The sequence below is a fragment of the Engystomops pustulosus genome, chromosome 1 (genome assembly GCF_040894005.1).
Source record: "Engystomops pustulosus chromosome 1, aEngPut4.maternal, whole genome shotgun sequence".
NCBI lineage: Eukaryota > Metazoa > Chordata > Amphibia > Anura > Leptodactylidae > Engystomops > Engystomops pustulosus.
Window position 1 is genome coordinate 210,286,264 of NC_092411.1, and position 12,829 is coordinate 210,299,092.

The following is a 12,829-nucleotide window of genomic DNA, read 5'->3' on the forward strand; positions in this document are numbered from 1 at the left end:
ATAGAGCTTTTGCTTGACGATACTCAAAAGGTTCTCTATAGGATTGAGGTCTGGAGAAGATGGTGGCCACACCATGAGATTCTCTCCTTTTATGCCCATAGCAGCCAATGACAGAGTTATCTTTGCAGCATGAGATGAGGTGCATTGTCTTGCATGAAGATCATTTTGCTCCAGAAGTCACGATTCTTCTATTTGTACCATTCAAGAAAGTGGCCAGTCTGAAACTCTATATACTGTGGCGAGGTCATTTTCTTACCACTTTGCCACCTCCTTGCTGACGTCACAGCCTTTGTGGGACATGGGGGCCATCAACCAACCTTTCACTATTCCATCCATCTGGACCATCCACGGTTGCACGACACTCATCGGTAAACAAGACTGTGTGAAAATTAGTTTTCATGTATGTATGGACCGACTAACTATTTATGTATGGGCCCACTAAACTCAAACAAAAGATCTATGAGGGTGGGAGGCAGTTCACATCAAAACAGCTGCTTTGGGAGGCTTTTCTGATATTATGCAAAGAAATTCAAGCATAAACTCTCCAGAAACTCCCAAGTTTAATAGAAGCAAGAATTGTGAAGGTGATATTAAAGAAGGGTTCCTAAGTTATCATGTAACTTGGCCTCGTAGGATGTTTTTGTATTGAAATCTCAACCCCTTGCTAGATTGCAATAAAAATGTCTGTAAATGAAGTAAAGCTGCTACAGTCCTACAATGAAGACCAGTCGTCTTTATCTACAGCAGTATTATAGTCTCTCCTATAATCCTACAGACTTTATATAGAGTAACCAGAGCCATGAGGAGGCTGCCAATTGCCTCTTTTTTTTAAGCTCTTATTTTTGTTATAACGTTTTAAGAAACCATGATTTTTTCCCTAGCCTTTCCTTTTCTGCAGCTTTTCTGAGCAGAAGAGACTGCCTACTTGTTGATTCATAAGTATTGGCTATTGAATCAGTCTGTACTGATATATCACTCTCATCATGGTGAGGTTGGGGTAAAAAAAAACTTCTGTAGGGTTCAGTTATTATACATCAAAGTAGCCAGTAACAGTTGTGTTATGTGCTGTGTCTGTGTATAGTGTTAATGCTTTTACAGAATAAATAAAACTTTCAGGATATATTTATCCATTGTTAACCACATTTTACCTGATCATAATGTCATTGTGAGAAGATCCAAAATCACTTACCAGTAATGTGGAATAAAATGAAATGACTCCTATGAGTGCAACTATTTTGAGAGAAAATCAATGGCTAAATGAGAGCTAAAAGCTTTGTCCGGAGACCCTTTGCTCTTCCGTGGGCAGACAAAAAGCATAACTTTGCAATCATGACATATAACGATTCAAAGTGCAAAAACTCATCTAGCCTAATGCCGGGTTATTTTCTGCAAAACCCTTTATTTCCCTGACTGTCACAAAGGTTTCCATCTAGGGGTGCACTGATACCAGAATTTTGAATGTGATGCGATACTTGGAACAATATCACTATACACTATATTGATACAATACTTTCAAGAACTTTTCAATGTTTAGTGTGCAGTTGCATGGGTCTTTTACCTTGCGTTTAGAAACACAATACAAACTGATGGGGCGGGGCTCAGCCCAAATTTTTATGTGTTTCCAATGAAATGTATGTGATCGGTAACAATCAACCAGCGTTTTGCGAGTAGAGCTTTAGTTTTTTATGACCGTTTATTATATGTACTGTGCAGGTTGTCCTGGTAATGTTAATATTAAATGTGTCATTTATTTTGTCTAAAATTGAAGGTTTCCTCAACCTCCAGTACAGTGATTGTTGCGTGTATCCTCACTGCATATATGAACAACTATAATATATTACCATATGGAATTGGACACCTATATAGTACATTTATTTAAAAGCATTTTTTACAATAATGATCATTTAAGGAAATGGGACAAATGCCTGAAATTTAGTTCTGTCTTTTTAGGTTTCAGTTTTGCTACATATACACTCACCGGCCACTTTATTAGGTACACCATGCTAGTAACGGGTTGGACCCCCTTTTGCCTTCAGAACTGCCTCAATTCTTCGTGGCATAGATTCAACAAGGTGCTGGAAGCATTCCTCAGAGATTTTGGTCCATATTGACATGATGGTATCACACAGTTGCCGCAGATTTGTCGGCTGCACATCCATGATGCGAATCTCCCGTTCCACCACATCCCAAAGATGCTCTATTGGATTGAGATCTGGTGACTGTGGAGGCCATTTGAGTACAGTGAACTCATTGTCATGTTCAAGAAACCAGTCTGAGATGATTCCAGCTTTATGACATGGCGCATTATCCTGCTGAAAGTAGCCATCAGATGTTACAGGGTACATTGTGGTCATAAAGGGATGGACATGGTCAGCAACAATACTCAGGCTGTGGCGTTGCAACAATGCTCAATTGGTACCAAGGGGCCCAAGAGTGCCAAGAAAATATTCCCCACACCATGACACCACCACCACCAGCCTGAACCGTTGATACAAGGCAGGATGGATCCATGCTTTCATGTTGTTGACGCCAAATTCTGAGCCTACCATCCAAATGTCGCAGCAGAAATCGAGACTCTTCAGACCAGGCAACGTTTTTCCAATCTTCTACTGTCCAATTTCGATGAGCTTGTGCAAATTGTAGCCTCAGTTTCCTGTTCTTAGCTGAAAGGAGTGGCACCCGGTGTGGTCTTCTGCTGCTGTAGCCCATCTGCCTCAAAGTTCGACGTACTGTGCGTTCAGAGATGCTCTTCTGCCTACCTTGGTTGTAACGGGTGGCGATTTGAGTCACTGTTGCCTTTCTATCAGCTCGAACCAGTCTGCCCATTCTCCTCTGACCTCTGGCATCAACAAGGCATTTCCACCCACAGAACTGCCGCTCACTGGATGTTTTTTCTTTTTCGGACCATTCTCTGTAAACCCTAGAGATGGTTGTGCGTGAAAATCCCAGTAGATCAGCAGGTTCTGAAATACTCAGACCAGCCGTTCTGGCACCAACAACCATGCCACGTTCAAAGGCACTCAAATCGCCTTTCTTCCCCATACTGATGCTCGGTTTGAACTGCAGGAGATTGTCTTGACCATGTCTACATGCCTAAATGCACTGAGTTGCTGCCATGTGATTGGCTGATTAGAAATTAAGTGTTAACGAGCAGTTAGACAGGTGTACCTAATAAAGTGGCCAGTGAGTGTATATTGTAGGCTAAATGTTTTATCTACTTGAACTCATGTGGAAAGCAGTATTTTGTGAAATTTGCATAAAGATTGCTACCACTGTGCTACCTAAAGTTAAATCTTTTTCCGAACAAAGCAATCACTTGTAAATGTGTTTCTAGTGTCTGCAGGTCTAGCCAAGTGTTGCACTTTGTCTTGTCAAAGAGGAGAATAGATAAATAGAAGCTCAAATATGACACTATTAGCCGCATGTTCCAGCATTAGCCATAATCACTAAATTACATGCTTGGTAATAGACAGGTATAGAATAGAGACAGCTCTGCGGCTTCTGTAAAGATGTGTTCTTTTAAACTAATGTTGCACTTTTACTATTTCATTCTTGTTCTCTTCTTTGCATTGGTTTGTACTGACCGCTGTTCAATTACTTTGGAAAAGATGCATGATATGATTATGGTAGATTACAGACGATTATGGCAGCTTTCAGAGCGACATTATCTAATAATAATTCTGCAGAGCTGTGCAAACTCTTTTCGGGGGATTATTAATTTGCAAGTTTTTTGGCTTCCATTTTGTTGGACACTGCATTGACTTGACAAGATGCACTACATTTAGTAGCTGTACTGCGATGTTACACCACAACACCCTAATGGAGTGAGGTTGAGACCATTTGTGCATGTTTTTAAAATGCCTTTGGCCTTTTCATCTAGTTCTCACCTTTAAATATTGTTTCCTGCAATTTTCCTGTGATATGCTAGGGCAGTGATGGCGAACCTTTTAGAGACCAAGTTCCCAAACTGCAAACCAAAGTCTACGCTATCATTGCAGAGTGCCAACCCGGCTATTTAGCCTAAAATTACCGACAATCCCCCTCTATAAAGGACATATAATAAAGTAGTATCATGACCATTACCAGTACAACATGATAAATACCACCATACTTATAATAAAAAGACCAATATCACCAATAATATCACTAAGCAGGAGCAAATACAGTGAGGGACACTACCCCCATCCAGTGAGGGACACTACCCCCATCCAGTGAGGAACACTACCCCCATCCAGTGAGGGACACTACCCCCATCCAGTGAGGAACACTACCCCCATTCAGTGAGGAACACTACCCCCATCCAGTGAGGAACACTACCCCCATCCAGTGAGGAACACTACCCCCATCCAGTGAGGAACACTACCCCCATCCAGTGAGGAACACTACCACCATCCAGTGAGGGACACTACCCCCATCCAGTGAGGGACACTACCCCCATCCAGTGAGGGACACTACCCCCATCCAGTGAGGAGCACTACCCCCATCCAGTGAGGAACACTACCCCCATCCAGTGAGGAACACTACCCCCATCCAGTGAGGAGCACTACCCCCATCCAGTGAGGAGCACTACCCCCATCCAGTGAGGAGCACTACCCCCATCCAGTGAGGAACACTACCCCCATCCAGTGAGGAGCACTACCCCCATCCAGTGAGGAGCACTACCCCCATCCAGTGAGGAGCACTACCCCCATCCAGTGAGGAGCACTACCCCCATCCAGTGACCAAATATCAGGGGCAATATGAAGGATTGTTGAATTCAATTCGGAGGGGGATTTGTAGGGCAAAGTGTGTGTTGTGGGGTGAAGGGTGGGACTACTGCATAGCAAAGTTACAGGGAATCAGGCAGGCAAATCACCACATGTTACATGTTTGTGGCCATATATATCTACCTCCCTTGGTCCGGAGCTCTTGGCACCTGTGCCATGCTGTCAGTGAGGGCAGTGTAGTGCTTCCTGGCATCACTGGCAGCATGGCACAGCAACAAGGGATCCAGCCAGGGGCAGTAGATTTGTGACCATGGGAAGCTGTCATACAGGGCAGTTTGGGACACTAAACAATAAGGACCTGTAGTTGTTTAGTGTCCCAAAGCTGCCTGCCTGCTGCCTGTGTAACACACACAGAGCAGCTCCTGCTTCCATGTACTCACCGGGCGTTGTGTAAGCTCCGGATGTTCTGCCCTCATTCTCACGGAGTTCCCGGCTGCAGGGGAGGGGGAGGGAGGGGAGGAGGGGGAGGGAGTTGAGGGGCGGGCACTGACTTGCTCTGTGTCTAAGGCAGCACTTGTGAGCACAGAGCAGGTCAGATGCAGACTACAGTATGAGAGATCACTGAAGCTCTCGGCAAGCGGCAGATTTTCCTGCATTGCCTGAGCTGCAGTGATTAACAGGGAAATGGAACAGGAAGATGGTACGCGTGCCCACAGAGAGGGCTGTGCGTGCCCTCTCTGGCACGCGTGCCATAGGTTCGCCACCACTGTGCTAGGGTCTTCGGGAAACTTCATTTTCCCTTCATCTTAAGCTGGTGTACACTCTTCTCCTTTTGTTTCATGGAATATTCCCTTCTACCCCCTCTTATATGAGAAACAGGGATAGAGGCAGCAGAGACTAGGCAACTATATAATTAATGCTTGTCAAATACTTGTCATCACTATGTTAATCCTCACACAGAGAATATCTAGTTAATTCCTTATGGATACATTGAAGGCTGTCAGTCATTGACTATCTCATGAATGATCCCGATTCTGGCTCACAGCATGTCAAGAGGAATAAGGAATAATGAACAAAGTGGTTGGGTTTATTTATATGTTAATCAAGGCGATTCTTTTTTGGTTTTGTTTATTTCTTTACAAAAAAATCTGAGCCTGCCCAACCCTTTCTATAAAATGCTAAAATGGAGGGTGTTAGGCCAAGAACCATATTATATGCCATATTACTCTTCCACGCTAAAAGGTCTTTTCTATGAAGCATATTAGAATGTGTGGTGTGGTCTGGACATGGACAGTGATCTAAAAAGTCTTTTCATGAAGTCCTCAGTTTATATTAATGGCAGAAAATTGAATGATACTCCTGGGTTTCACCTTCAAGCAAAGATTGAGAGTTGCAAGGAATTTTTAGGGCAACTTTAAATGAACAGATGCATCCAGACATCAACAGTTGCTAAAACATCTGCTTTCCCTCAAGGCAGAAATAGTTCCATACTAAGATGAGCAAGAGTGCACCACCCCCATAGATGAGATTTTATCAGGAAATTGAAGTATGGTGTGTATTGGAAGGAAACCTGGTCTCCCCTTTTACTAGGCTGTAGAAATCCTCCTGGAAACACTAGTATGCCTTATATACTTCAATTCAGCAATGGGAATTAATGTGTTCCATTGCATTTTTCTCAGTTATTTTTTGCAGTTATTGCAACTATGCAGTGAAACCGGTATAGATTAGTATATACCTGCTTTCCATTTGCTATAATACTTTTGAGGCATCTTCGCTTGAAACTCGCCAGTGTACTATAACTCTGAAATTGCTCATAAATACTTCTGGATATCGTATATATACTAGAGTATAAGCCGAGTTTTTCAGCACAATTGTTGTGTGCAATTGAGTATTTCACTGCCATCTGGTAAGGCAATACTAACCTTTGTTAAGGAGATCGCACTGGTTTTGGACGCCATCTTGACTACTGTCCGCCATCTTAGATACAGCAGGCATGTTCGCTGACCACTGTCCAGTTAAATTCATAATTCAAACTTCAGTTCTTCTTTTTTATTTAAAGTCTGTCTGTGAGGATTTCTCCTTGACACTTGTTCCTCCTTGTTTCCTAGCATTGTTTATGATTCTGGAGGCCGCTTATCTCCTTCTCAGGAAATTAATATAAACAATATCTGTGTACAAGGTTCCTGAGACCTGAGCACAATTAATTAATAGTTTTTTCCCAGAATGTGCTGATGACCAATAATTTTGCAGTATACTATTCACGCCCCTTTTGATGATTCTTCTGTCTGTGATATTATACATTTGAGAGATTAAAACGGGGGAGAAGATCTTTACATACACGAAGAGACTGACGTGTCTTAGTTTTTATGTTCAAGTTCCTGGTACCCGGACAACCATGGGTTAATTAGGACTCACCTTACAATAGTCAAGAGGGCTGTTGGGGCCCTGCATAAAAATCCCTATCACTTTCAACCCCTTACCAACAGGTGACTTACTATTACGTCACATGCCAGCTGCGGGTGTATGGAGAGTGCTCACAGACTGAGCCCTCTCCGTACAAGGTGGGTGTTTGCTCCATATTGCAGCAAAAACCACCCGTATCACCTGCTGTCGGTGCTGGTACCGATCATGGGTGTTAACCCTGTAAATGCCTCCGGCAAAGCTGCCAGTGACATTTTAAATCTCAGTGCCATCTTGGATTTGATCACCGCCCCCTGTGAGCTCATCGGGGGGGGGTTGCGATTTTTTTTGACCTGACAGCATCAGGTTTTAAGAAGACCCGAGGCTGCCTGGTTTTAACCTAATCATGACAATGTGCGATTTTCACATTGTAATGAATGATGTGGTAAATCCCCATGTACTGTCATACAGTAGTATGGCAGCATATGGTGGGATCAATCGGACAACATAGGTTTAAAGTACCCAGGGCAGTCTGAAAAATACAAAAATTAAAAATACAAATTAAATTTTTTTTTATTATATTAAAAAATACCTAAAACTTATGTAAATTTAAATAAACAGTAAAAAACACAAATATTGTATTGCCGCTTCCCAAAATATATTCGACAAATCAAATTTCAAGCCTATTTTCAAATACTGCAAAAAGCAATAAAGAAGGCCACTGGGTTCACCATCCTAATCTTATACACATAAAAATAGGTGAGGGCATATAAAACATAACTTTTAATACTGCGGTTAAAAGAAAAAAGCACCAAAATGAACATCACATAGAATTATAAACAATAAAGGCTGACCATAGTCAAATAGTTGGTATCTCTAAAGGGTATAGTAACCATCCAAGTCTTGATGCAAACACAAACAGCATAGAGTATATGAACTCAGATTCCTGATAAATACGTAATACCACGCTGTAAAGGAAGCAGGTAGGTCCTTGTGCTAACACAAACAGCATCAAAACTATAGACTCTGAATACCCTTTGTAATGATAATGCATTACCCTATTCAGAGTCTATAGTTTTGATGCTGTTTGTGTTTGCACAAGGACCTACCTGCTTCCTTTACAGCGTGGTATTACGTATTTATCAGGAATCTGAGTTCATATACTCTATGCTGTTTGTGTTTGCATCAAGACTTTATAATTCTATGTGATGGTTCATTTTGGTGTTTTTTTCTTTTAACCACAGTATTAAAAGTTATGTTTTATATGCCCTAACCTATTTTTATGTGTCCCAAAATATTCGATCTATCAAAATATAATAACTGTTTTTCCTAGCGTTTAACACCATGACAGAAAATTGTGCCCTTGGTCGAAAATGCTTCTTTTTTGCCATTTTGAAAAATATTAAATTCAACAAAAGTGATCAAAAGGCCATACAGTTCTCAAGGTGGTAGCATTAAAAACATAATCAAAAGTCACAAAAAATTACACCACCCACAGCTCCATACATTGATCTATAAAAATGTTATTAGGGCCAGAAGATGGCAAAATTAAGAAATATTTGTGCAGGAGGTTTAAGTTTTGTAAATGTATGAAAACATTATAAAAATAAAAAAATATGGTATATTTGGTATCCTTGTGATCGCACTGACCCAAAGAATGAAGTAGACATGTCATATGGGATGCACAGTGAGCCGTAAAATCCAAGCCCACAATAATATGACGCAAATGTTTTTTCGACATTTTCACTGCATTTGGATTTTTCTTCCCTCTTCCCAGTACATCGCATGGAATATAAAATACTGTCACTATGAAGTGCAATTTGTTACCCAGAAAACAAGCCTTCATACAGCTCATAAAGAAATAAAAAAAGTTGTAGATTTTTGAAGGTTAGGAGTAAAACATGGAAAAGCAAAAACTAAAAAAAAAGCCTTCAGGGTTAAAGTAGAAACTGTGGGCAAGACTGCACCCAAGTGATTGTATTCTATGACAAATTCTTACACCACACCCTCCAGCCACGGTTTCTATACAAGTATGATTCTGGTAAAAGATATACAATATCTAGATTTGCTGCGACCCTGTTTTAGAAAATCTGTCTAATGGAATTGATAATCCGGACTGAATACTTCATCTGAAAATTCATCTGTTTCAGATAAAAGCTGATTTTATCAAGAAAAAATGTTTCTTTCCCTTCTGCTTTCAGCTGCAGAGTTGCATATACCTTCAGTGGTGGTCATTGGAGCCTATGGGGGACTGATGCAAAGTATTGCACCCCTTCCCTGGCCTCCACTGAATGTACATTTCACTAAGGAGGAGGGAGGCGGAAAGTGATGTCACTGTCCATATAACAACACTCAGGAGAAACACTCGGAACATACAGTGGGATACATCTTTGCCCTCTGTTGTTAGGACGTCGGGAATCCACCCAATTTATCCATACCATAAAGGCGATAGACGTAGTATGAATGCACCCATGGTCCTCTTCCCTTTGTTCTGGTAAAGCTTAGTATTTGAAAGGCCAATTGACTAAGTTTACTTTTTTTTTTTTTTTGCTTGTCCAACAAATGTCATTCAGAAAATGTATTGGGAAATTCATTCATACACTTGTTTCATTACCAATTTCATATTTTGTATCTACAGAGTTACTGGTGGAGAGTTATTTGAAGACATTGTAGCAAGAGAGTATTATAGTGAGGCAGATGCAAGGTAAGTCATGACTTCCATATATCATACATGAAGAAGTTGCCAGTCTTCCAGTAACATATTGTTTGTAATTATATGTTTGATAGCTGTAGGCAATTGATGCATTGGTGGGAGTCCCAACTGCTGAGATTATAAAAATTCTGAAATATCCTTTAAATGTCTGTTCCTGATCTAAATATTTTGACTAAGGTTAAACATTTATTTTGCAAAAGGCCATGTTGTCTTATGCTTAACTTTAAGGGGCTGCTTTAGTAACCAGTACCTTAGATGCACTAACAACCACAGTACATCACAAAATGCCACCCAAGAAATTATAAATGCTCAGGTACAGTAATAAATATCAGCCCAGAAACCAAATACTGCATTCGGAGCATACAAGTATACTGCACACCCCAGAGCAGTCAAAGATCATAATGGAGAGAACCCCAGAGTAGACAATAGTGCTAGAGACCCCATAGCAGACTGAAAAATATATAGCATACTGTAGACCCCCATACCATAAAACTACTAATATTGATGACTCCCCAGAGCAGGCAAAAACATAAATAAATAAATCCTATCCTTTCCTGGAACATTAGTTACTCACTACACTACAGCTTCTCATGTGCCACTTTGCTCAATGTTTCATGCTGGTTGTATGCATCGGCATCAGGACCCAGTGCGGAGCTGTGCCTGGAGCAGGGGGACCCGGGTGAAGTACAGTAAAGCTTACAAGTACTTACCACTCCTTGGTCCTATCCTGCTCCCCTCGGCCCCTTAGCTCTGTGTCCTTACACTGACGCATAAAACCAGTGTCTGGACAAAGGGTGGAGCGGTAGGATGGGACCAAGAAGTAGCGAGGACTCAGCTGCACTCTATGCTACTCAGCCTTCTGCACCAGTGAATGCTTCTATCAGTTATGGAAGCGCTCATTGGACTCTGATTGTCAGCATGATACGGCTCGCAACTCTTGGCTTCAAAAGCCACTTGTGTGCACCCCTGATCTAGGCTTTTAGTTGAGATGAATGTGTTCTGCAATTTATGGACTTGCTCAGTAGTGAAGCTCCTCTGCTACAGATCAGAGGAATAAGGCACTGGGAAGGCATGCCTGCATTTATCTTGGCACTGCTAGAGTGACCAGGAAAACCAGTCTGCGAACATTTTGGCTGAGCTGGAGTTTGAAATTTAGTTTACCAACTCCACAGTTCTGATGAGCGATCAATGATTCTTTTTTTTTAAACTGACCACTATGGTTAAGAAGGACCAAAACAATTCTGTTTGGACCTAAAGGGGTTCACAGATTTACAGTTCAATCAATATTAAACCCTCTATTTGGCAAGCAGCTCAAAAGGTGTTTGGAATAGTAGTAATATTCGACTTGTCTATGTCATCAAGTATATCTCATTTCGCTGATTTTATTAGGGGTTGGCAGTATAAACATATTACCAACTTATCCAAGGGATATGTTCTCAATAGCTACAGGACCCAGTAAATCAGCTGATACCAGCAGCCTCCTGGGGGCAGCAATCCAGTTTATTTGCTGTATAGTGGCGGCACCTGGAACTGGAGCTGAATTGTTCCCTGCAACTCCATTTAACGCTTAGATAGCTAGGTCCCATGTTTGACAAAGTTGTGTAAGGACCAAAAACAGTGATCAAAACATTGTATGCCACAACAGTAATGTATGCCACAATTTTTTTTGTAATTTTACAAAAAAAAAACATAAATTAAGCATCCTTGGAATCATACGAACTTTGTATTATAAAGGTAATCTGGTTCATGCCACAAAATATAAATTTAAAAATAGAACAGTTATTGCATTTGGAACTGTATCTTGAAAAGAAAACTGAAAAACCTGCTATGTCCCGTGGAAGTTAGAATTCAACAAGTTCCTATGACACAACATTTTCTGAATTTGACACAAGTATTTACGTGTATGTATGTATATAAATATTTTCCTTCTAAACCAGAAAACCCCAACAAACTTGGCACAATGAGAATGCAGTGTAATTTGCAGATGTATCGTTTCCCCTGCAGATGTACCAATCTAACATTCAGCTTTTCCATTGATTTGGCATTATATCAAAGTTTACTCTATATTTTGTATTGACCTTTATCTCTGTATTATCCCATTGATGCAGATTCCTGTCATTTAACCCAAAATGTTATCTTTTTGCTACTGTGTATTATAATGTATGTTTATGGTAGTAATGCACAGTTCAGCTCGAAAAAAAGAATATTATAGCAGAATTTTCCTTGTAATAAATGGAATGGGAATGCTAAGCAATGCTTTTCTTTCAAGTGCCAAGCAGCCTTTTCATTTCTGCAGTCAACAGGGAATTACAAGACTAGGTAACAGAAGCATCTACTTGAAAATAAATGAGTTTTCATTTTTAGAGTGAATAGCTTTTATAGCTTAACGTGGCTGTTCTTCATTCTGGGACACAAAGCCTGTTATTATTCAGTACTATGTGTCTCGTGGCGCCTCTTTCCATAATTAAAAAGCGAGTCAAGAAGGTTAGTAAAGTCTACATCTAATGCATCTCCACCCTTTCAGCACCCTTCTATAACATACTTGTGGAATTAATGTAAATAGAAAGCTGATCAGGTGTAAATAAATGGTATCGCTCATATCTTACCAGTCCCATAGTACATTGTTTATTATAGTTAATTCACAATAGTGTTTTCTTCACAGATGAAATGTCCCAGCAGGTCTGTCATTTGCATAATGTAGTAACCTGACTGCAATCTACCGTCGGGACTGCACAACCTTACTCAGTCCATGAAAAATGGACTGTACTGAACGGATTTCATGGAACAAGCTCAGTGCTGGGGACAGGACTCCTTACATTATAGTGATATGAGGAAAGAAGTCAAACTATAATCATGATTACAGTCATGAACAGTGCTGCTGTTATGATGCATGGAGACCCACCTTGCAGGCTTATTTCACTATGATGGAAGGAGTCCTGTCCCCAGCATCAGTTGCGTTGAACTGCGATACTGACACAAACGGAAGAAAATTCCTGAGATTGGGGTGAGG

General features: G+C 40.8%; 1 protein-coding gene across 20 annotated transcripts in view; it reads left to right on the forward strand.

Moving 5' to 3' along the window:
• The window catches only part of CAMK2D (calcium/calmodulin dependent protein kinase II delta), a 134,448-nt gene that overhangs the window by 63,672 nt on the left and 57,947 nt on the right, over positions 1-12,829 (forward strand). For all 20 annotated transcript variants that reach the window (XM_072119218.1, XM_072119208.1, XM_072119210.1 and 17 more), the window contains exon 5: positions 9,745-9,810. In XM_072119218.1, coding sequence (XP_071975319.1) covers positions 9,745-9,810 — 66 coding nt within the window. The remainder of the gene's footprint in view (positions 1-9,744; positions 9,811-12,829) is intronic.